Source organism: Thalassophryne amazonica, chromosome 14 (genome assembly GCF_902500255.1).
Source record: "Thalassophryne amazonica chromosome 14, fThaAma1.1, whole genome shotgun sequence".
Classification (NCBI taxonomy): Eukaryota; Metazoa; Chordata; class Actinopteri; order Batrachoidiformes; family Batrachoididae; genus Thalassophryne; species Thalassophryne amazonica.
The window spans coordinates 72,157,621-72,183,869 of record NC_047116.1 but is presented as its reverse complement, the minus strand read 5'-3'; the positions used below and the strand labels follow the sequence as shown (position 1 = coordinate 72,183,869).

Genomic DNA, 26,249 nt, shown 5'->3' with positions numbered 1-26,249 from the left:
AGTACAGACAATGTGTGAGCAGGCACCTTCTATGTACAATGTAGGCATGTGCATATTAGTCAGGGCACGTTCTGCAGGATGTTTTTCTATTTAATCTCGATTTACTGCATGTCCATTTTGGCCCAGTCATGTTTAATCCATACAAACACACACATTATATTTAAATATACACTGAACAGAAATATAAGTGCAACACTTGTTTTTGCTCCCATTTTTCATGAGCTGAACTTTTTCTATATACACAAAAGACCAATTTTTCTTAAATATTGTTCACAAACCGGTCTAAATCCATGTTAGTGAGCATTTCTCCAGAGATAATCCATCCCACCTCACACGTGTGCAGGAGCGGTCCTGGAGGCGTGCCGACCGGGCAGCTGCCCGGGGCGGCATCGCTGGTGGTGGTGGGGGGGGCATGACCGTGCAGAAAAAAAACTGCCCCGCCCCCCACAAAAAAAAAAAAAAAACGGGGGGGAGTTGTGGTTACAACGCGCTCAACTTTTGTTCAGAATCAGCTTCTTATCACTGGTAAGGACGCGGCTTTCCTCATTCAGCAGCTTCACAGTGCTTTAAACAGTGTGGACGCTGAGCATCCACAGAGTTCAATAGCGACACAAAGAGTGCAGCAAAACGAGACGAGTCATTGGATAAATGCTGGGCTTTGTCCCGCCCATTGGACGCTCAGCGTGTCTGGGGGTCTATGGGGCAGTGGGCTGGCCTCAGCCGGCCCGGACGCTCAGCTTCTGCATGATGATTGGATGATCTGTCTGAGGCTGAATCCCTTTTTGATTGACAGCGAAATGAGCGAATCAGCGATTTTTTTGGTGTAAACATCCATGGGAGCATTTTTTTAGTTTTCATTCTGTTCTGAGTTGAACCGGAGACTTTCGTAATCCTCTTAGCGGCATTTTCTTTGTTAAAAACGACTAGCAACAAATCGAGCTTCTATTTCTGGTGGGGTTTTTTTTTTGTAGCTGCTTGTGTTTGGAGACTGACTTCTATCACTCTGACTTCTATCGCATTTTCTGTCCCTACCGAGCAGCGGGTGCTGCTGAGCTCCTCCACCGTCACAAAGCACTCACAGGCAGATACACTTCACACTAGCCTCGCGCCAGTCCCAGCTCGCGAGCTAGCTAGGTAGCAAGCTGCACATAATGGCAGACAATTTGAATGTTGTGGACCGGATTTTGGCGAAGCCATTTGATAGTCTTCTTTACGAAGAAGCCATGGCTGCTGTCATGGCTTCAGCTCTCAATGGTTTGCAGGCCAAAGTTAAAGCAATAGCCCCCAGTGCAATGTTTGTGCATTGCTATGCACACAGACTGAATCTGGTTGTGTTTCAGGGGGCTAAATGCTTATCTGAGTGCAGAATATTTTTTGCATCACTCTCTGGGTTTGCCACATTTTTTCTCAAAATCCACAGACGATGTCTTTTCTTGAGTCTGCAGGCTGCTCAAGGTTGCCCAGAAATGCTCCTACTCAATGGAATTTCACGTCACGGATAGTGAGCACTGTGGCAAACAATTATGATGCCCTCCTGCAAACATTTGAGATGATCATTGCAGATAAGTCCATGGATGATGACACATTAGACTGTGCCAATTTCTTTGTGTTTGTTATTGCAGTAGTCATTAAAACCGGAAATTTGTTCTTGAAAATAGCTGTTGTGAGTTAATTTGTGGGATTGTGGGTGTTTTGGACGAAGTTAATGTTTTCATGGGTGGTGGGGCGGAGGCCACGTTAGTGTGTGCGTGGGGGGTTTCGCCCGGGGAGTAAATCACTCTAGGACCGCCACTGCATGTGTGGCATATCAAGATGCTGATTAGACAGCATGATTATTGCACAGGTGTGTCTTAGGCTGGCCACAATAAAAGGCCACTCTGAAATGTGCATACAAATCACATTGTATGATTTTTAAATAATTAATTTGCATTTTATTGCATGAAATAAATATTTGATCACCTACCATCCAGCAAGAATTCTGGCTTTCACAGACCTGTTAGTTTTTCTTTAAGAGGCCCTCCTATTCTGCAGTCATTACCTGTATTAATTGCACCTGTATAAAAGACACCTCTCCACACAATCACTCCAACCTATCCACCATGGCCAAGACCAAAGAGCTGTCTAAGGACACCAGGGATAAAACTGTGGCCCTACACAAGGCTGGGATGAGCTACAGGACAACAGGCAAGTAGCTTGGTGAGAAGGCAACAACTGTTGGCGTAATTATTAGAAAATGGAATAAAGCACAAGATGACTGCCAATCTTCCTCAGTCTGGGCCTCCATGCACAGTCTCACCTTGTGGGGTATGGATGATTTTGAGAAAGCCCAGAACTACTCAGGAGGACCTGGTCAATGACCTGAAGAGAACTGGGACCACAATCACAAAGATTACATCAGTAACACACTACGTCATCATGGTTTAAAATCCTGCAGGGCAGCAAGGTCCCCCTGCTCAAGCCAGCACATGTCTAGGCCCATTTGAAGTTTGCCAGCGACCATCTGGATGATCCAGAGGAGGCATGGGAGATGGTCATGTGGTCAGATGAGACCAAAATAGAGCTTTTGGCATCAACTCCACTCGCCATGTTTGGAGGATGAGAACAACCCCAAGAACACCATCCCAACCATGAAGCATAGTGGTGGAAACATCATTTTTGGGGGTGCTTTTCTCCAAACAGGACAGAACTACTGCACCGTATTGAAGGGAGGATGGATGGGTTCATGTATCGCAGGATTTTGGCAAACAACCTCCTTCCCTCATTAAGAGCATTGAAGATAGGTCATGGCTGGGTCTTTCAGCATGACAATGACCCAAAACACACAGCCAGGGCAACTAAGGAGGGGCTCCATAAGAAGCATTTCAAGGTCCTGGAGTGGCCTGGCCAGTCTCCAGACCTGAACTCAATAGAAAATCTTTGGAAGGAGCTGAAACTCGAAACCCAAAATTTATCCCAAAGGGGAATTCAATTGAGTGAGCTCATCTATTTATCAATACAGTGAATTTCAACTGATTCATATTCATAATCTAACTACATTTTTGGAGATGTTAATTAACTGCTTGGATTGTGGTTGTCATGGTTTGTTTCAGCGGAGCAGCGAGTGTGTATTTGTGCACTACTTGTGCATTCAGGCAGCCTGCAATACTTTGCCACACTTTCTGCCATTATTTTATAACTGTTTCTTTTTGTTTTGGCATACCTCCTCATAAGCCTCCATGAGGATTTCTGTCTCTAACAGGGAAAAGTATGTCGCTCTAGTTGCCACGATGAATCGGTGATCGATAGCAGGGTCTGTTTGAGGATGCCGTGTGCATGCACTGATCCAGGATTGGTTTCACCTGGCTTGGTCTTTGTGCAACCAATTAAGCCTGGACAGTTTTGTTTTGGATTTATTGAACTCAACTCAGTTATTTATCCTGGATGTCTGAATCCTACTTTGGTGCAACGTAGTACAGGGTCTAAGGTGCCACAAATGGGCCAATTGTTCACATTTTAAAGAAAGCATGAAGCGTCTCCCACTCAATCTTTAGGTTATAATTAACTATTTAAGAGGTGGACACCAGTGATATATGCAAATTAAGTAGGCGTGGCATGTAACTTTCAAAATGGCCACCAAAAGAAACTGAACGTAAATACATACAGATGATAAACATCCTGTCCTGTTTGTGTGTTGTTCGTCTGTTTTCCCTCCAGGTGGCGCACTGCAGAGCCGAGATGCACTTGCAGTTCATCATCTCCTCGCACTTGATGCTCATGAGCTTCTGATCATGAGCCAGGAGCAGTGCAGCATGGAAGCTACACAGGGTTCTGGAAACACCAAAACATCAACGAGCTCTAATACAGAAATTAGAGGTAGCCAGGCTACCTTGAGATAAGCTGCAGGAAGCTCAGACGTCAAAGCGCATGGAAGCGACAGCGTAGACAAGGTTATGGATTCTGCATTAAGATTCTGGCTTCGTGGAAAGGAAGAATCCGACAACAACTGAGCTCAAAGCCGGGGTTTAAGTCACTCACTCCTGATCAGGAGGTTAAGTTCAGAGTCTGTTCCGTGTGCAGGCTGGTGTGTGATGGCATATGGTTGCATTCCTGGACTTGCTTATAGTAGCGTGTGGTTGCTCTGTCAAACCATTTATTGTCAAACCATTTAAAATGCTGACATAAATTAATGCAGTTGTCACACCTTGATGACCAGGCCAGCGTATGCCGACAGCCCTGTTTTCCACCGACTGGTTCAGGTCAGTATTGCACGGTGTGGTGCAGGTCAGAAACAGAAATTAATTTTTTTTGTGTTTGTGTGTTGGTGGATCATTTTCATTGTGTACAGAATGCTGAAGACTGCCTGTGGTAAACACTGCCCTGAATGAAGTGCTGCGATTCTTTAAACTTTTAAAGCTCTGTGATGATTTAAACTTTTAAAGCGCCAGTCGACCACAATCAGGTGTTTGATCACACCAACAGTGATCACGCTTTAAAAGTCATCACAGCGTTTCAGGACCTGATTGATCATGTCGTCTGATGAATGCACCGACAGCGATAGTGCTTTAAAGAGTCACAGTGCTTATTCAGTTTTGATAAAACCTGATCCGACCTGATCGTGGTCGACGGGTGCTTTAAAAGTTTAAATCATCACAGGGCTTCTGTCTGTCCAAATGTGATCAGATATTGAAGGGAGGATGGATGAGGTCAGGTATTGCAAGATTTTGGCATGCAACCTCCTTTCCTCAGTACGAGCATTGAAGATGGGTCATGACTGGGTCTTCCAGCATGACAATGACCCCAAACACACAGCCAGGGCAACTAAGGAGGGGCTCCGTAAGAAGCATTTCAAGGTCCTATAGTGGCCTGGCCAGTCTCCAGACTTGAACTCAATAGAAAATCTTTGGAGGGAGCTGAAACTCCAAAACTGAAAGATCTAGAGAAGATCTGTATGGAGGAGTGGACCAAAATCCCTGCTGCAGTGTGTGCAAACCTGGTAAAACTACAGGAAACGTTTGACCTCTGTAATTGCAAACAAAAGCTACTGTACCAAATATTAACATTGATTTTCACAGGTGTTCAAATACTTATTTGCAGCAGTAACATACAAATAAATGATTAAAAAAAAATCATACATTGGTCTACGGTTGCGAGGCTGGTTGGATGTACTGCCAAATTCTCTGAAACGCCTTTGGAGACGGCTTATGGTAGAGAAATGAACATTCAATACACGAGCAACAGCGCTGGTTGACATTCCTGCTGTCAGCATGCCAATTGCACGCTCCCTCAAATCTTGCGACATCTGTGGCATTGTGCTGTGTGATAAAACTGCACCTTTCAGAGTGGCCTTTTATTGTGGGCAGTCTAAGGCACACCTGTGCACTAATCATGGTGTCTAATCAGCATCTTGATATGGCACACCTGTGAGGTAGGATGGATTACCTCAGCAAAGGAGAAGTGCTCACTATCACAGATTTAGACTGGTTTGTGAACAATATTTGAGGGAAATGGTGATATTGTGTATGTGGAAAAAGTTTTAGATCTTTGAGTTCATCTCATACAAAATGGGAGCAAAACCAAAAGTGTTGCGTTTATATATATGTGTGTGTGTATGACCCATGACCCATCTTCAATGCTCTTACTGAGGGAAGGAGGTTGTTTGCCAAAATCTCGCAATACATGACCCCATCCATCCTCCCTTCAATACGGTACAGTCGTCCTGTCCCCTTTGCAGAAGAGCACCCCCAGAGTATGATGTTTCCACCCCCATGCTTCACAGTTGGGATGGGTTTTTTTGTGGGTTGTTCTCATCCTCTAAACATGGTAAGTGGAGTTCATTTCAAAAAGCTCTGTTCTGGTCTCATCTGAACAAATGACCTTCTCCCATGCCTCCTCTGGATCATCCAGATGGTCACTGGTGAACTTCAAACGGGCCTGGACATGTGCTGGCTTGAGCAGGGGGACCTTGCTGCCCTGCAGGATTTTAAACCATGACAGCATCATGTGTTACTAATGTAATCTTTGTGACTGTGGTCCCAGCTCTCTTCAGGTCGTTGACCAGGTCCTCCTGTGTAGTTCTGAGCCTTCTCAGAATCATCCTTACCCCACAAAGTGAGATCTTGCATGGAATTCCAAACCGAGGGAGACTGACAGTCATCTTGCGTTTCTTCCACTTTCTAATAAATAATCATAACAGTTGTTGTCTTCTACCAAGCTGCTTACCTGTTGTCCTGTAGTCCATCCCAGTCTTGTGCAGGTCTACAGTTTTGTCCCTGGTGTCCTTAGACAGCTCTTTGATCTTGGCTATGGTGGACAGGTTGGAGTGTGATTGACTGAGTGTGTGAACAGGTGTCTTTTATACATGTAACAAGTTCAAACAGCTGCAATTAATACAGGTAAAGAGTGCAGAATAAGAGGACTTCTCAAAGAAAAATTAACAGGTCTGTATGAGCCAGAATTCTTGCTGATTGGTAGGTGTTCAAATACTTATTTGCAGCAGTAACATACAAATACATTTAAAAAAATTCATAAAATTTTTTTTTTAGATTATGTCTCTCACAGTGGACATGCACCTAAGATGAAAATTTCAGACCCCTCCATGATTTCTAAGTGGGAGAACTTTCAAAATTGCATTTTCCTCACTATATATATATATATATATATATATATATATATATATATATATATATATATATATATATTGATCTCACAGAGGAGAAATTCATATGTTACGTCAGCTCTTAAAAAACACACGATAGGTGCAAGTAGAGGAAAATGTTCATCAAACAGCGTGTGCAAGGATAAGCAATAATAATAATACTTGTAACAGTACGACATAAGAAATGAGGTAGAAATAGAATATGTATGTGTATATATATATATATATATATATATATATATATATATATATATATATATATATATATATATATATATATATATATATATATTTCCTCTACTTGCACCTATCTTGTGTGTTTTTTAAGAGCTGACGTAACATATGAATTTCTCCTCTGTGAGATCAATAAAGTTTATCTTTATCTTTCAACCGTCAGTGTGCCTTGTGATGGAATCGCTATGATGACCGGCCCAAGATGGCGGCCGCATCTCTTGCGCCTCAGCACCCAATGCGGCGTCTACTCTTTAAAATGTCTATGCCCAGATCCGCAAAAACTCACAATAAACCGGAAGAACAAAGAAGTTAGCGGAAAAAGTCCAACAGCTGACAAGGGTGTTGAAACAGCGGTTACGTGTTGCTAATGAGTTATTTTGAAAAAAAATCAAACCAGAGGACCAAGAAGAAATCAGTTGTTAAAAAAAAAAAAAAAAAAAAAAAAAAAAAAAAGAGAAGGAACGAGTCACCGTGCAGGATGCTGATGTCTGAAGTTCGGGTAACTAGCATACTAGCAGGTCAACTCGTATCACCCCACAACAACACTAAAACAACATCGGAAATTAATTTTTACTGTAAAAGACATGACTACACTGGTACACAAACCCCTAAATGTACGAGGAACCAGTCGATGGCTCCGGTTTAATGTTATGATGTTGTTTCGCTGCTGTTTCCGTGTCTTCGTGCTCTCGAAAGCCTTCAAAGGTTCCCGAAAGACGAGCCCGACGAACGTTTAACTTTACAAGATTAAAGCAACGCTGGAGCTGATTATAAGGTCCAAAAGTCCACGGCCAAAAGGTCCACACACGAAACTGTCCACAAATCAAAACATCCACAATTTACTGGTAATAGAATATAAAATAAATATTATATTATTTGTATGTATTTGTTAAATTATTTGTTACCTTATCACATAAGGTATGTAGAAATTATAGAATTTTGAGAAAATAGTGACCTGTGGAAATACATCAAATAAAACAACTATTATTTTGAGTCAAAATTTAAAAATATATATATAATACATAATGTAATATAATGTATTATAAATTATTAGGACTGTATTTAGTTACAATAGATTTAGCATTTCTCATGTTGCAGGTGAGATGAGCTGTTGGGACATGGAAGGGGTTCAGTGACAGTCATTTTAACACATCTCGTGGATGTTTTGGCTTAAATTTGTGGACGTTTTGGTGTATTTGTGGGCATTTTGGCATTTGGATGTTTTGGCTGTGGTCTTTTTGGCTTGTGGACGTTATGACTAGAAAGTAGCAAAACACGTTCAAAAGTGGAATATGGACTAATGGGTAAATATGCCGCATTTGAACGTTTGGTTTGCAATTAACACGGAAATTGTGTTACGCTATTTATAATTTGCTAACCGGTTAAAAACAGGCGACTCTTTCTCCTGGGCTTAAATGAAGAGATGTTGCTGTGATGTTCTGTGATCCAGTTCGATGTGACTGGTAACCGAAGTTTGCTGAAACAGAGCAGGTTTGTTCACTAAACTTTATTTTAGACACACGCTGTTTACACATGATTACAAATGACACCAGCTGTGTTTGAAGATGATAAAAATCATGAATAGTTCAGCTGTAGTTAGAGTTGAAACCAAGTTGTTTTCTTTATTTGATCAATTATTTTCTCGGTTAGTTGTTAGGTCTACAAATGTCAAAAATGGTGAAAAATGTTAATCAGTGTTCAAAGAGCCTAAGACGAAGCATCCAAATGTCTCGTTTTGTCTGCAGCCCAAAAATATTCAGTTAAAAGCCAAAGAACATATGAACTCCACACAGAAAGGAAGTGAACCTGGAACCTTCTGTCTGTGAGTTTACAGTGCTAACCATTAAGCCGTCATGCTGCCCAGCACTGATGATGATGATGCTTTATTATTTTCCTGGGTTTATGCAAAGCTTTTGATATGACAGAACGCCCTTTTATCATCACTGTGTTACAGTGATGTTGTTTTAGAAAAAAATCCTCTTATTACCGCTCTTGATCTCTTTATCGGGTGAAACATCCCCTCGTTTTAAAATTGACAGAGCTATAAAACATTTATTCCTTCATTTTTATCCAAGGCCAAAATGTGGCCATCGGGTATGGCGAAGACTTTGCATCTGTCCGTCCGTGCTCAGCATAAATCCAGTCCTATTGCTGCCATGGTCTTCAGTTTCACAGGGAGTATTCTTGGGATACAAACCTTGGACAAGTTTGAAGATGGCTAACCTTGACCTATTTTAATGGGCCTAAAGGTCACATTCTGTTTCCTATTTTTATGTTCATAGGCCTGAGTGTATTTTAGCGTTGTGTTATATTCTATACCTGCTTACTCCATTCATGCTGGAGCTTATGCCAGCAATCATAGGGCATGAGGTGGGGTACACCCTGGACATTACGCTAGTCTATCGCAGGACCACACATAGACGGACAAACACATTCACTCACACGCACATCTACGGTGAATTTACAGTGACATCTAACCTGCATGTCTTTGGAGGTGGGAGGAATCTGGAGCACACAGAGGGAATCACGCGAACATGGAGAAAACATATAAACTCTACACAGAAAGGACCAGGTGGGAAGCGACCCCGTGACCTTCTTGCTGTTAGGCAACAGTGCCAACTACTAAGCCACTGTGCTGCCCAGGTATGAAGCAGTGATGCCCAATCTCGCCTTCACTTTTTATTGCAGCAGAAATATTCATTCTTTCTTTCATTCTTCTTTTTAGACATTCATTCTTTTTAGTAATAAGTCATTGTTTTTCACTGAGTGGAAAGAAAGATATTTGATCTGTAACACGGTTGAATAGCACAAATGAATAGCACACCCGTGTTGTTTTACAAGCAAGTTCATGCTTTATTTCTTTTCAAAGTCTGTGCACATCATCTGGCTGTTAGCATGAGGGTCATTCCATCTCAAATCACCCAGAGGCTCCCAAGTCACCCCCTCAGTTCTGTTCTGTCAGTTTGATATGTTATTCCTGTTACAAAGTTATGATGAAATGCCAAATATTAAGTCTGTATCTTGCAAATATTTGAAGTTACAGCCTTTGGAAATATTTGTGAATTTTTCCTTTATCATGAAAACAGTGTTTTCTACCAACTTTGCATGTTAATAAATGAACTGCATTTATATAGCGTTTTTCCATCTGCATCAGATGCTCAAAGCGCTTTACACATCGATGCCTCACATTCACCCCGATGTCAGGCTGCTGCCATGCAAGGTGCCCACTACACACTGGCAGCAACTAAGCCCAAGGGCTTGCTCAAGGACCCTTAGGGATTTTCCAGTCAGGATGGGATTTGAACCGAGGATCCTCTGGTCTCAAGCCCAATGCTTAACCACTAGACCATCACCTTCCCTTAATAATGAGCTCCCTGTAGGCCTGCGCAGTTTAGCCAGTTTATCCATATCCAGTACTTGGTATAATTTTGGCCGACGGTAGAGATTTGGACTCCACCAACTAATTGCAATAACGGTTGCAAAGTTTTTCGATCCAGGAAAACTCCTTTGTGAAGCTGCTGTGTGTGTGTGTGTGTGTGTATGTGTATGTGTGTGTGTGTGTGTGTGAGAACCAGTTTGCTGCGGCAGGGGTGTTCTGAGCCGTTGACTGACTCTCACTACTGTTCATGTAAGTTTGTGAGACGCCTGTTCTATCACTGATATTTGCAAAGCCATTGTTTATTTATTTCAGGTGATGCACTGTGGGAAGGCAAACGCTCCGTCGTGACCTGAATCAAACATTTGAGAAAGTGCCACGTTAAATAACGCAAGGCTTTTTTAAACCGGATTAGAAAGACAAAATCTGCCATGTAACGTCAATTTACCCAGACTGACTTCAAATATGAGTAAATTAAGTATTTTTTATAAAATATTTTGGTGGTTTTGTGTTGAGTTTTGAAAATGAGGAAGTGACCGTCCTGAAAGCACTTCATGTATTCAGAGTGGGTGTGCCATCGACTGTTCAAGAGATGAAACTTCAGCCGCTGATCATAAATTTATTTAATTCTTTCACCAAAACATCAAATCTCGGCTTGCATCTTAGATGTACCTTCCGTCAAATTGTACCAGTAGTTTTGAGATCTGCACAATAAATGTTTTCAAAATTACATTATATCTGTTTTTATTTATTTATTTATTAATTTTGTTGTCATTTTTATTTATTTTGATCAAAGACACCGTGACAAAATGACGCAGAGAAAATGTGACCTGGCCCGGAGGACGCCCAGGGCCCCCCCATCTGGAGCCAGGCCTGGAGGTAGGGCCCATCAGCGAGTGCCTGGTGGCTTGGCTTGCCACGGAGCCCAACCGGGCACAGCCCGAAAAGGCAATGTGAACGATACTTCATGCTTCTTGTCACATCCCATCCCACATGATGTCATCTACTGTGAAGCAACAAGCACAGACATGTATTATCAGCAAACAGCAATGCAAGGAATACCAAACTCACCTTTATTTCTGTAAACCAGTGTAAAACATTAAATAGATCACTCAAAATCAATTTACGAGGTAAATAAGAGATGTTTTACCAACTCTTTCAGTAAGAAAGATATTCAAACTATGTATATAATCACTGTAAATATATTGTAAAGGCTGTAACTGTAAAGTTTTCAAGATACAGTCCTAATATTTGGCATTTTACCTGAACTTTGGAATGTGATTAACATATATAATTGACAGAATAAAGCTATGTTTTACTACAATTCTGTACTAAGTGGAATTGATGTGCCATATAAAAATATTTTTACTTAGAATTACGTAATTTAACTTTTCTGCAGAACTAAAGTGGGATGTGAAGCAATATGGGTTTTTTCCTTCCTTTTTTTCAAGCATTGTCTAAGCTAGGGCATAACGGTCTGCTTAGGGTTCTAGCTTTAAAATCAGGTCAGTTTGGGTTAGGGAAGCTATAAATATGAAAATGATTAAGGCTCTTGGGATTAGTAATGTTATCAAACAAACTTGGTGTGAAGTCAATTTGGGATGGGGTAAAGGCACAGAAAAAGTGAAAATTTGCAAAAGAAAATATTTCCACAACACACATTATAAAACTGTGTTACACACACTAAAATGTATGCATGCATTTCAACAAAATTCATATAAGTAGTATCAGGCACATAAGTATCGATATCGTAATACGTGTTGAGTATCAGGTGTACAATACGTAGCATATTGTATAAATTTTTTGGGACACGATATAGAGCCCTACATCTTACCCTTTCAGGACTTTTTTATGAAAATTAAATTTTCAGCGCATTCGCATTCGGTATGATAGTTGTTAAAAGTATTCCAACATTCCATCTTTTATTGCAATGTCTAAAAAACATAATATTTTGTATGCCCCCCCCCCCCCCCCCAAGATAACTGGATGTTGATTTCTCAAATAAGACTACCAAACAAAATATTGCATCGTCTCTTTACAAGCTCTTTCTGTCTATTCAGTCCAGTCGAAATTCAGCTCTCACAATTTAAAATCAACCTACCATAAAAACATTTACTAACTTTTGAAATTTCCTTTACCTTCTAACACCAAAGAACTTTAAAATAATATTTACGTAATGATGAATATTCTTGAGTGCAGGGGTCTGCAACCTTTACCATCAAAATGGCCATTTTTGTCCCACCTCCCACAAATAAAATTAATCTGGAACTGCAAACCATGTTTAACATTTATTTAAGATAACACAGCTTATAAAGTTTTATATATGTAGTTAATCTTTAGTTTTTGTTTTTTTTACAACCCCAAATCAGAAACAGTTGATACAATATAATAAATGTGGGTGGGGGGAAAAAGCACTCATTAAGAAACACAAACTGTACGGTGACTCTTGAGCACGATCTATCGTACAGAGCCATTGTTGAGGACACCAACAGCTAGAGCGTGACTGATATACTGATTGTTCAGTAATACTCGCTGATATGATCCTTTCATTAACATATCAGTATTGGCATTGTTTGCAATGCTGTCGATCAGAGCTGGAATATTCATCACTCTTTGGTCACATTCGCTACAAGAGACAGAGAAACGCAATCAATTGCCACTAATTTTCAATCTGAATGGGTGTTTTACATCAACAACAGAAAAGTGGTCTCAATGTCACTGGCGAGGTGGAGTCAAAATAGACAAGCCTATTTTGTGTAAATGCTGAGCGATATGACATGGTGACTGCTAGTCTGCATGAAGGCAGTGTGATGGTGGTGTGATGCACGTTGATGGTTCATAGTTATTTAGAATAAAGTTCATGTTTAAACTGTAAAACATCAAACCTCAATTACATTTCTGTTTCATGAGGGTTTAATAATGAAATGTTCATAATCGTTGCTAATTTTCTATATGTAGGTATCAGCAGGTATATCGGTGTCATCCTTTTTTTTACTTGCTAATACTGGTATTGTGTCAGTATTAAAAAAAAAAAAAAACCTTATCGGCGGGGCTCCACCAACAACTAGAAAAGGCCACAGATGTGCCTACATATCTAGATGGTTGTTTTAGGTGTGATGCGTTATGGTTTTATTTTATTGATTGCTAACCAAAAGAGGCAGGTGATGGTCTATGGATTAAAGGGTTGGACTTGAGATGAGATGATCCTTGGTTGAAATCCCTGTCAGACCAGATAATCATGAAGGCTTTACGGAAGGACATCAATCCCCCAAGTTCCTCCTGGTGTACCATTGAGCACCTTGCTTGGCAGCATGCAGACATCAGTATGTGAAGCTGGTGCTTTGAGCAGAAGAGTGCAGTATAAAAGCAGTCCTTTTTTTGGCCCCTGTCTGCATATATAGTAATGGTAAATGCCACACTGGCAGAACCATTTATATACATAAAAACACATATGTGCAATTTGTTCTTGCAAGACAGATAGTATGTAGCGCGTGAGTGAACGTGGTGTGCGTGTGTGACCCCCATCCACCCTTCCCGATCAGCCTACAACATTCTACTTAAAGCCAACCGACAGCTCATAGCAGTCCATTTAAACTGGACCCAGTGCAGTTCTGGTGCACATGATCCCAGACCTGAATTTCTCAGAACAGTAACATGTTGTAGTCGGGTTACAAACACTAATGTCTTATAATGAATATTGGTGATGATTTTATTCATTCTTGCAGACATGCAGCAGCTGTTAGTGAGTAAAGATGATGTTCTGCCAAAGCAGCATGAAAGGAATCAGAGTCTGGACCAAAAGAACTCAGAGGCTCCAAACATTAAAGAGGAACAGGGGGAACTTTGGGTAAGTCAGGAGAGAAAGCAGCTTCATGGGCTGGAGGAAGCTGATATCACTAAGTTCCCTTTCACTGTTGTCTGTGTGAAGAGTGAAGGTGAAGAAAAACCACAGTCATCACAGCTTCATCAAAGTCAAAGAGATGAGAGCAGAGAAGTGACGCGTCTTTCCACCAACTCGACTGAACTTAGAAAAATGAAAACAGAAGCTGATGGAGATGACTGTGGAAGATTCCAACCAACCAACAGCTCAGATTTACAACCAAATGCTGATGGTAAGAGTTCTGACTCTTCTCACACTTTACAATGATGTCATATATGGATTCAGTGTAATACCTAAGTTTGAAAGGTGAAAACAAATGCTTGAAAGCTTGACAATTATAAAAAATAAAAAATGTGTGTGTGTGTGTACTCGTGTGTGTATATATATATATATATATATATATATAGAGAGAGAGAGAGAGAGAGAGAGAGAGAGAGAGAGAGAGAGAGAGAGAGAGAGAGAGAGAGAGAAAGAGACATTTTAGTAGTATAGCGCCTCACCCGAGGCAGCGCGTGTTGCAAGTCATTTTGACTGGTTTTAGATGCATTGAAAGCAAGAATAATAGACAAAAAATGACACTTATGTTATAATATCAAAGTTCGTTTTTGCATGTTTCTGTTGAAGTTAATAAAATAAATAACATTTAAAAGTTTAAAAACACATTAATGTTTGATGGACATAACGCTCTCTTCTTCAAAAATGAGACACTGTACCTTTAATCCAGTAAGACAGGCAGAGTCTTTGCTGTCATGTTGACAGTTCAGTTTTTTTCTTTTTAACATTTCTGAGTGGGATTGCACACAGGGAGCCCCCACTAAGTCAACAAAGGGACATAGCTACTGGAAAACCCTCCCAGGCAAGCTAGACAAATACTACCCCAGACACAGCCTTGGCCTATTACGTTCCATTTGGTCTTACATGCCCCCGAAAGGATCCCAGCCTGCAGTCTTTCCCAGCTGCCACTGGGGCTTTCCCCACAGTCAGCAGAGCTTTCCCTGCAGTCACTGGAATTTTCCTAAGAGTGGGGGAAAGTTTCAGTGGGAGTGGGATTGACTGGCTGGACTGATTTGATTGTCAAATCAGAATAAAATTTATTGCAGAGTAAGTTCTCACAAGTAATTTGATCTGTTGTCATTGGTGCATAAACAACAATAATTAAAAGAAAACGAAAAAAATACTTCTGGAAAAAGTAAAGAAGTAAGTTTGCTCTTTTAAAGATGAAACCCTGGATGGAAAAACTTTCTGAATCAGTTTTTCACACTTTATTGTTTCACTGAAGCTGTGTGGTGAAGATGATCGTTGATTAAGTGCATGTGGCTCTGATTGGCTCACTGCCGGCAGGGGAGGGGATAGCAGGCAGCAGCCCGTTCAGCACAAACAGCCTGGCTGCATTAAAAACACATCAGAGCACGGCACAGTATAATGGCGCAACGCCGTTGTTCCATTGTCTCGGGAGAACCATGATATATATATATATATATATATATATATATATATATATATATATATATATATATATATATATATATATATATATATACACCTCTCAAATGACCTGAAAACAAAAGATTGTTCAACATCATGGTTTAGGGGATGGATACAAAAAGCTAGCTCAGAGATTTCAGCTGTCACTTTCACTGTGAGGTACACAGTGAAGAAATGGAAGACCGCAGGCACATAACTAGTTAAGGTCCGAAGTGGCAGGCCAAGAAAAATCTCAGATAAGCTGAAGCGAAGGATGGTGAGAACAGTAATAGTCAAGCCACAGACCTGCTGCAAAGACCTACAACATGATCTTGCTGCAGATGGTGTCTCTGTGCATTGTTCAACTATACAGCGCACTTTGCACAAAGAGATGCTGTATGATGCTGTAATGCAGAGGAAGCCTTTTCTGTGTACATGCCACAAAAAGTCGCTTGAGGTATGCTAAAGCACATTTGGACAAGCCAGCTTCATTTTGGAATAAGGTGCTGTGGACTGATGAAACTAAAATGGAGTTATTTGGACATAACAAGGGGTGGTATGCATGGCTGAAAAAGAACACGACATTCCAAGAAAAACACTTGCTACCTGCAGTAGAATTTGGAGGTGGTTCCATCATGGTGCTGGGCTGTGTGGCCAGTGCAGGTACTGGGAATCTTGTTAAAGTTGAGGGTCACATGGATTCCAGTCAATATCAGCAGATTCTTAAGAACAATGTTCATGAATCAGTGACAAAGTTGAAGTTGCGCCGGGGCTGGATTTTTCAACAAGACAATGACCCTAAACACTGCGCAAAATCTACTAAGGCATTCATGCAGAGGAACAGGAACAGCATTCTGGAATGGCCATCAGTCCCCAGACCTGAATATTATTGAAAATCTGTAGTGTGATTTTAAGCGGCTGCCATGCTCGGAAACCAACAAACCTGAGATGTTTTGTAAAGAAGAATGGTCCAAAATACCTTCAACCAGAATCCAGACTCTCATTGGAAGCTATAGGAAGTGTTTAGAGGCTGTTATTTCTGCAAAATGAGGATCTACTACAACCCCAGTTCCAATGAAGTTGGGACGTTGTATGAAATGTAAATAAAAACAATACAATTACTTGCAAATCCTCTTCAACCCATATTCAATTGAATACACCACAAAGACAAGATATTTAATGTTCAAACTGATAAACTTTATTTTGTTTTTGTGCAAATATTTGCTCATTTTGAAATGGATGCCTACAACACATTTCAAAAAAGCTTGGACAGGGGCAACAAAAGACTGGGAAAGTTGATGAATGCTCAAAGAACACCTGTTTGGAACATTCCACAGGTGAACAGGTTAATTGGAAACAGGTGAGTGTCATGATTGGGTACAAAAGGAGCATCCCCAAAAGGCTTAGCTGTTCACAAGCAAAAATGGGGCGAGGATCACCACTTTGTGAACAACTGCATGAAAAATTAGTCCAACAGTTTAAGAACAATGTTTCTCAACATTCAGTTGCAAGGAATTTAGGGATTCTATCATCTACAGTCCATAATATAATCGGAAGATTCACAGAATCTGGACAACTTTCTACACGTAAGCGGCAAGGCCAAAAACCAACATTGAATGCCTGTGACCTTCGATCCCTCAGGCGGCACTGCATTAAGAACACTTCAGAAAACCATTGTCAGTTAACACAGTTCGTCACATCTACAAGTGCAAGTTAAAACTGTACCATGCAAAGCGAAAGGCATATATCGACAACATCCAGAAACGCCGCTGCCTTCTCTGGGCCTGAGCTCATTTGGAATGGACAGACGCAAAGTGGAAAAGTGTGCTGTGGCCTGATGAGTCCACATATCAAATTGTTTTTGGAAATCATGGACGCCGTGCCCTCCGGACAAAAGAGGAAAAAGACCATCCAGATTGTTACCAGTGCAAAGTTCAAAAGCCAGCATCTGTGATGGTATGGGGGTATGTTAGTGCCCATGGCATGGGCAACTTACACATCTGTGATGGCACCATCAGTGCTGAAAGGTACATCCAGGTTTTGGAACAACACATGCTGCCATCCAAGCAACGTCTTTTTCAGGGATTTCCCTGGTTATTTCAGCAAGACAATGCCAAGCCACATTCTGCACGTGTTACAACAGTGTGGCGTCGTAGTAAAAGAGTGCGGGTACTGGACTGGCCTGCCTGCAGTCCAGACCTGTCACCCATTGAAAATGTGTGGTGCATTATGACGCGCAAAATATGACAACGGAGACCCTGGACTGTTGAACAACTGAAGTCGTACATCAAGCAAGAATGGGAAAGAATTCCACCTACAAAGCTTCACCAATTAGTGTCCTCAGTTCCCAAACACTTATTGAGTGTTGTTAGAAGGAAAGGTGATGTAACACAGTGGTAAACATACCACTGTCCCAGCTTTTTTGAAACGTGTTGCAGGCATCCATTTCAAAATGAGCAAATATTTGCACAAAAGCAATAAAGTTTATCAGTTTGAACATTAAATATCTTGTCTTTGTGGTGTATTCAGTTGAATATAGGTTGAAGAGGATTTGCAAATCATTGTATTCTGTTTTTATTTACATTTTACACAATGTCCCAACTTCATTGGAATTAGAGTTGTAAATATTGATGTATTTGTCAGAGTAGAATGATTGTACTGCATACACCATTAATTCTGGCTAAATATTTGATTACTCTTCTTGGCAAAATTGAAAATTCATTTAAATTGGTTGGTTTCCTGGCATGGACCTGGCCTTTCGGTGTAGCCGGCAAATTTTCAGTAGGGTTGAGGTTGGGGCTTTGGCAAAGCCATTCCAGACTCCTGCTTTATTTTCATTTATACAGTGCCAAATCACAACAAAAGCTGCCTCAAGGTGATTCACACAAGTAATGTCTAATCTTACCAACCCCTAGAGCAAGGACACAGGCGACAGTGGTAAGGAAAAAGTCCCTCTGATGATATTGAGGAAGAAACCTCAAGCAGACCCGACTTGAAGGGGTGACCCACTGCTTAGGCCATTCTTACAGTTACAAGGATTTGCAAAGTTTTACAAAGCTGAAGAAACTGAAAACAGGAAATCAAACAACATAATATAAAGAAGATGAATAGTCCACACAGGCATTAAGACCACAGGCAGGGGTCATCCAGCTCTGTAGGCATGCTTTATGTTAGAATAAACATGATCAAGTGTGTTTTCTCCCCCTGGTTCCACAGTTGACATGCTGGTGGAATTTGGGTAGAACAGTCATGAGCTATGCTTTGTTAAAGTCCCCAGCATAGATGTGGATGCCATCTGAATGAGCCCTCTGTTGTTTAGACACCATGCTCTGAAGCAGGCAGAGTGCCATGCTACATTTTTGTAGAAAAACTCCTGATTCTACCCTGGCAAAAGAACAGTTTAAGGATATCATTAACAGTCAGTTTTTCTGTTGTTGTTTAATGTTGGCAAATTATACTGTATTTCTTGTCTTTCTGATGCCTGATTCTGTTTTTTCTCTCTGTTTAAGGTGCAGCTTCATCCAGAGATGGGAGTGGTATTTGTGCTGGAGACCCTCCTGTCCTGTGCCCCAACTGCATTTCCTGTATATTCGTTTTGTGAATTGTTCTGTAATTTGTGTCTGTAGCATGCCCCAAGCAGAGGGTCACCCCTTTAAGTCTGGTCTGCTTGAGGTTTCTTCCTCAGAGGGAGTTTTTCCTTACCCCTGCTGCGCTGGGGGTTAGTAAGGTTAGACCTTACTTGTGTGAAGCACCTTGAGGCAACTCTGTTGTGATTTGGTGCTATATAAATGAAAATAAATTGAAAAATTGAATTGAGCCCCAAATTAGCATGACATTCATGCCCATGATGAATGTATTTAAATATCCGGCCATGAATGTTTTTACCAGGGATGAATTCTACAGCAAATATTTTCTTTTCCTTCTAATGCCCTCATGCAGAGTAACTGTAGGAGGAAGTGTGTGTGCGCATGCTTGAGGTTTTGAGACTATCTGTGACTTGACCCACTTGCTTAATGCGTGTTCTCGGGGTGTGCACGCAAACATCCATAAGATATCTTGTGAATCATTTCAGAGGTTTTATCTGGTTTCAGAAATAGCTTTTTTAGATTTAGAAGTGTTTACCCATCCATCCATTTTCTTCCGCTTTATCCGGAGTTGGGTCGCTGGGGCAGCAGCTCAAGCAAAGCCGCCCAGACCTCTCGATCCACACACACCTCCCCCAGCTCCCCTGGGGGAACCCCAAGGCATTCCCAAGCCAGCCGAGAGATGTAGTCCCTCCAGCTTGTCCTGAGTCTTCCCCGGAGCCTCCTCCCAGTGGGACGTGCCTGGAGCATCTCTCCAGCGAGGCATCCAGGGGGCATCCGGAAAAGATGTCCAAGCCACTTCAACTGACTCCTTTCGACGTGGAGGAGCAGCAGCTCGACTCTGAGCTCCTTCCAAGTGACCAAGCTCCTCAACCTATCTCTAAGGGAGCGCCCAGCCACCCTGCGGAGGAAACTCATCTCGGCCGCTTGTACTCGCGATCTCGTTCTTTCAGTCATGAGCCAACTCTCATGACTATAGGTGAGGATCAGAACGTAGATCGATCGGTAAATCGAGAGCTTTGCCCCCCTACTCAGCTCTCTCTTCCCCACGACGGTCCGATACAGCGACCGCATCACTGCAGATGCTGCACCGATCCGTCTATCGATCTCACGCTCCGTCCCTCACTCGTGAACAAGACCCCGAGATACTTAAACTCCTCCACTTGAGGCAAGGACACTCCACCGACCTGAAGAGGGCAAAGCACCTTTTTCCGGTCGAGAACCATGGCCTCGGATTTGGATGTGCTGATTTTCATCCCAGACGCTTCACACTCGGCTGCAAACCGCCCCAGTGCACGCTGAAGGTCCTGATTTGACGAAGCCAACAGAACCACATCGTCCGCAAACAGCAGAGACGAGATTCTGTGGTTCCCAAACCAGACCCCCTCTACACCCTGGCCGCGCCTAGAAATTCTGTCCATAAAAATAATGAACAGAACCGGTGACAAAGGGCAGCCCTGGCAGAGGCCAACGTGCACTAGAAACAGCTCCTGCTGCGGTCGTACAGGGACCGATAGCCCTTAGCAAAGGACCCCAGACCCCGTACTCCCGGAGCACTCCCCACAGGGTGCCCCGAGGGACACGGTCGAACGCCTTCTCCAGATCCACAAAACACATGTGGACTGGTTGGGCGAACTCCCATGAACCCTCAAGCACCCGATGGAGCGTGTAGAGCTGGTCCAGTGTGTCCTCTGCGACCGCACGGCTGTGGCACGCTTGGCCTGCCGGTACCTGTCAGCTGCCTCTGGGGTCCCACCTACCAACAAAGATAAGTAGGACTCCTTCTTCAGCTTGACAGCATCCCTTACTTTCCGGTGTCCACCACCAGGTTCGGGTATTGCCGCCAGGACAGGTACCAGAGACCTTGCGACCACAGCTACGAGCGGCCGCATTGACAATGGAGGTGGAGAACATGGTCCACTCGGACTCCATGTCTCCAACCTCCCCCTGGATCTGTGAGAAGCTCTCCTGGAGGTGGGAGTTGAAGACCTTGCTGACAGAGGGTTCCGCCAGTCGTTCCCAGCAGACCCTCATGATACGTTTGGGCCTGCCAGGTCTGACCGGCTTTCTCCCCTCCCAGCGGATCCAACTCACCACCAGGTGGTGATCGGTCGACAGCTCTGCCCCTCTCTTCACTCGAGTGTCCGAGACACGTGGCCGAAGGTCAGATGATACGACTACAGAGTCGATCATCGACCTCCGGCTCAGGGTGTCCTGGTGCCATGTGCACTTATGGACACCCTTGTGCTCGAACATGGTGTTCGTGATGGACAAACTGTGACTAGCACAGAAGTCCAACAACTGAACACCACTCGGGTTCAGATCGGGGAGGCCGTGCTTCCCGATCACCCCCCTCCAGGTCTCACTGTCGCCGCCCACGTGGGCGTTGAAATCCCCCAGGATAACAATGGAGTCCCCAGTCGGAGCGCTATCTAGTACCCCTCCCAGGGACTCCAGGAAGGTCAGGTACTCTGCACTGCCGCTCGGCCTGTAGGCCGAGACAACGGTGAGAGACCTGTCCCCGACCCGAAGGCGTAGGGACGCGACCCTCTCGTTCACCGGAGTGAACTCCAACACATGGCGACTGAGCTGGGGAGCAATAAGCAATGCGATCCCAGCTCTCCGCCTCTCCCCGTGGCAACGCCAGAAAAATGAAGCATCCAGCCCCTCTCCAGGAGTTGGGTACCAGAGCCCAAGCTGTGCGTGGAGGTGACCCGACTATCTCTAGTCGGTATCTCTCAACCTCCCGCACAAGCTCAGGCTCCTTCCCCCCTAGCGAGGTGACATTCCATGTCCCAACAGCAAGGGGCTGTGAGCATGGACCGGGCCGCCGGGCCACCTGCCCTCGACCGCCACCCAATCCTCTCTTCACCCGACCCCCATGGCCCCCTCTGCAGGTGGTGAACCCACAGGAGGGCAGGCCCACGTCGCTCTTTCGGGCTGAGCCCGGCCGGGCTCCATGGGTTAAGGCCCGACCACCAGGCGCCACCAACCCCAGGCCTGGCTCCAGGGTGGGGCCCTGGCTCCGCCATACCAGGCGACGTCTCGGTCCTTGATTTTTTACTGGTCATGGAGGTTCTGAACTGCCCTTAGTCTGACCCGTCACCTAGGACCTGTTTGCCTTGGGAGACCCTACAGGGAGCACAAAGCCCCCGACAACATAGCTCCTAGGATCATCCGGGTACGCAAACTCCCCCACCACAATAAGGTGGCAGCTAGAGGGGGAGAGTGTTTACCCTTTGTCTTTACCCTTTGCTAATATTTACAAAATATATGAGAAACATATTAGATTTGTACAGAAATAAGCTGTTTCAGAGCATTTTTATTTTGTTCAAGTGAACAGCCAACTGGCATCACGCTGCCTGTCTTTATGCTGATTGGCAGTCATGATGTCCTTCCCAGCATCCCTCACGCAATGAGTATCTTCATACCAGTGAGGCCTGTACCTGTTTACAGCTGGATGGACTGAAGGAAAAAAACATGATGTGCCTTAACAATTGAGGAGCAGCCAGCTTGTTTATCAGGAACTCACACTGCACTCAGCTGTGATTGTTCATGTCACTTGTGTACAGTCATGTCCTGTTGGGAAAAATCTTGCCTGAGCTGGATTCAGTTGGGCTATTCACTAAAGTTGTGAAAAGGTTTCGCTGCAGTTCAAGAATGAGTGAAACAAACATTCCTGGGTCCTATTTCATGAAGCAGTCTAATCTTGTTTGACTAATTTTTTGACGTTAGCCGTTGCACAAAGCGCGTAGTCTATTTTAGTTTTATGTTATTTATTTTAGTTGACAAATCTTAAGTGTCCTACCTCAAAAAATGGTGGATATCATGTACCAGCACTTGATGGAACACTCAAGAGCACCCCTGTGTCGCTCGTATTCCTCCAAAAGGAGACCTCCCCCCGTTTTTGGCCATGGTTGCAGCAGACAGCTACTGTCATGATGTGTTTGTGACAGTTCTCACATTAGCCACTGGGTGTCGCTGTTACGCTTAGCATTGTTGTGTACACAAAAAGTCTTGACAGAAGTGTAGAAGAAGAACTGCTGGGGTAACAGCTAAGTGGGAGTGGGTGATATATACGATATAACCGTTTCATGGTATAAATTTGCCGACTGTAGAGATTTCGACTCCACCGAACAATCGCAGTAATGCTTGTTGATGACATCATGTCTTCCTTAGTGACTCTGAACAACTGGAAAAGGCTGCAGTCAGTGCTTTTGTCACAGGCTCCATCTCCACCTCAGCAGATTTAAACTTCTCCTTGTAAGAGTGTAAAATTATAAGTTATTTAACCTTCTGGAGTTAAGCAATTAAGCAGACTCATTCTCTGTTTCAATGTGTTTTAAAAGTGCACGCTTCAAGCTTTATAGGAGTTTTTAAATCATGATAATAGGCCTACTATATCCTTAATTATGAGTAATAATTTCCGCAATGTTTTTTTTTTTTTTTGTGAATTTTATGGTCATATTTTGTGCGTGTATTTGCAGAAAGCCACAGTAAACAGTCACATTTCCTCATTCAACTGTGCTGAGAGCTCTGTCTCAGGGCTGGAGAGCAGAAAAAAAACAAAACCACGGTTTCCATTCTATCATTGGTGGAACCCCACGACTTGAGCCAATCAGGATAATCAACCTACGTGGTGGTGTCTCTCAGGTTTTCTGGACAACACGCCACCAAAAGAAGACAAACTAACACTGCCTCCTGCTGGACAGAAGCAGGATTGGTGAAATGAGATTATTCCAGTGCACAAAAATACATGTCTAACAAGTCAAAATTAATTATATCTGTTATTGATTTTCTTGTTGTTTTTTATTTATTTATTTTAATCGATTTAGCTTTGCAAAGGGACTATATGACCCATTCAGAAACACTTCCATTATAACTTTTACACTTAAGTTTATATCGTGATATATACTGTTACCGTAAAGGGATTCAGTTTTATCGTGATATGAATTGTAAGTCATATTGCCCAGCCCTACGGCTAAGCATGTTGTTCTGCAGTTTGTATTTGTCTGTAAATGTTTAAAAAAATCCAGTTAACGAAACAAAGGCTAGATAGTTCATGACAATGCACAACTCTGAAGTAAACAAAACTGTCGCACATTGGAGGTGTTTCTTGGTAACAGCACTCGCAAGCCTGCTATTCCCATGAAAATCGCTGACTAACGTAACAGCTAATTTACAAGTTTAGCCATCAATGTGATATGGAGATTAGATTGATAATGTTGGGCAACTACCCGTAGTTGACAAAATAAGTTTAATAGACTCAAAGATTAGACTGCTTTATGAAACCGTGCCCTGGTGTACATTTCCATTCTAACAGTTCCATCAGTGCAAAAACATACTGCACTCAGCTCACTCTGCAGCTTTGTCCTTCTTTTAATGTATGTTGTTCTGAACTGTATCAATTTCATTGAATTTTGGCAGACATGCAGAAGTTGTTGGTGATCAAAGAAGAAATTCTTCCTGAACAGCAGGCATGTAACCTGAGTGCTGACCAGGAGGACATTAAAGAGGTACAAGAAAAACTCTACATCAGTCAGCAGCTGGAGATTGACATCGCTAAGATCCCTTTCACTGCTGTTCCTGTGAAGAGTGAAAATTATGAAAAACCACAGTCATCACAGGACAACCCCTGCCAGAGTGATGAGAGCACAGAGCCTGAACCTGCAGCCAGCAGTTCATCTACACACAGAACACTGACAGAACAAGCTTATCGAGAGGACTATGGAGGACCACAACCAGCCAGCAACTCAGGTCCAAATAGTCCTTTACAATCAGATACTAATGGTGGGAATTCAGACAGCTCAGAAACTGAGACTGATGACAGCGTTGAATGGAATCAGACCAGAGACCTGAGTTCAGGTTTTAATTGTCTAAAAAACAGGAATGTCTGTGTTAGTCCAAGCAGTTCCAACATTCCTAAGAATCAACTTAATTGCTCTGAATGTGGAAAGGTGTGTGGTCACATGAAGTATTTTATGCAACACAAAGGAAGACATGCAGGAGAGAAACCATTTGGCTGTCCTGAATGTGGTAAAAAATTTGGACTAAAGGGAAATCTGACCAAACACATGAGAATTCATACTGCCGAGAAACTATTTGGCTGTACTAAGTGTAGTAAAAGATTTCACCTCAAGGGAAATCTGACAAAACACATGAGAATTCATACAGGAGGCAAACCATTTGTCTGTTCTCAGTGTGGTAAAAGATTTGGACAAAAAGTCCATCTCAACATGCACATGAGAATTCATACTGGAGTGAAACCATTTGTCTGTTCTGAGTGTGGTAAAAGGTTTGGTCTTAAGGGCAGTCTGGACATACACATGAAAATTCATATAGGAGGGAAACCATTTGGCTGTTCTGAATGTGGTAAAAGATTTAGACAAAAGGGCAGCCTGACCAGACACACGAGAATTCATACAGGAGAGAAACCATTTGTCTGTTCTGAGTGTGGTAAAAGATTTGGACAAAAGGACAATCTGAATATGCACATGATAATTCATACAGGACAGAAACCATTTGTCTGTGCTGAGTGTGGTGAAAGATTTGGACAGAAGGTCCATCTGAAAATCCACATAAGAATTCATACAGGACAGAAACCGTTTAGGTGTTCTGAATGTGATAAAAGATTTGGACAAAAGGGCCATTTGACGAGACACATGAGAATTCATACAGGACAGAAAAAAAACACCCTAAATTATTGATGTAACTCCCTAGTCACAACAACCTAAATCATGCTGAAAAGGGGCGAAAAAAAATTCACAAAATCCAAAGACCTCAAAAATTATCTACGAACAACATCGTCATTGAAATAAAGAGAAGAGGTATAATACCAGTGGTGGTGGGGGCGACAGGGCTTATGAAGAAAAACCTCAAAACACCCAGAGGCAACACCCAAGTCACCATCTTGAAGAGAGCTCTCAGATACAATGCTTTCTGAGGGAGCGCCATCACTGCATTTTGGAGCTGTGTTCGATAGCTGTTTTTGCATATTACATTTTGTCAGAATTACATTTTTAACCAGATCCTTGATTCTAATCATGCTGTTTTTTTGTAACAGATTTAAAAATTTGA

General features: G+C 42.6%; 1 protein-coding gene across 1 annotated transcript; it reads left to right on the top strand.

Annotated features, from left to right (window-relative positions):
- The first annotated feature begins 7,160 nt into the window (after positions 1-7,160).
- LOC117525085 (zinc finger protein 502-like) lies at positions 7,161-25,922 on the top strand. Its single transcript, XM_034186923.1, has 6 exons — positions 7,161-7,367; positions 11,041-11,192; positions 13,970-14,091; positions 14,173-14,356; positions 24,600-25,349; positions 25,518-25,922. The coding sequence occupies exons 2-6, from the start codon at positions 11,054-11,056 to the stop codon at positions 25,877-25,879; spliced, it is 1,557 nt and encodes a 518-aa protein (XP_034042814.1). The 5' UTR covers positions 7,161-7,367; positions 11,041-11,053; the 3' UTR covers positions 25,880-25,922.
- The last annotated feature ends 327 nt before the right edge of the window (positions 25,923-26,249 follow it).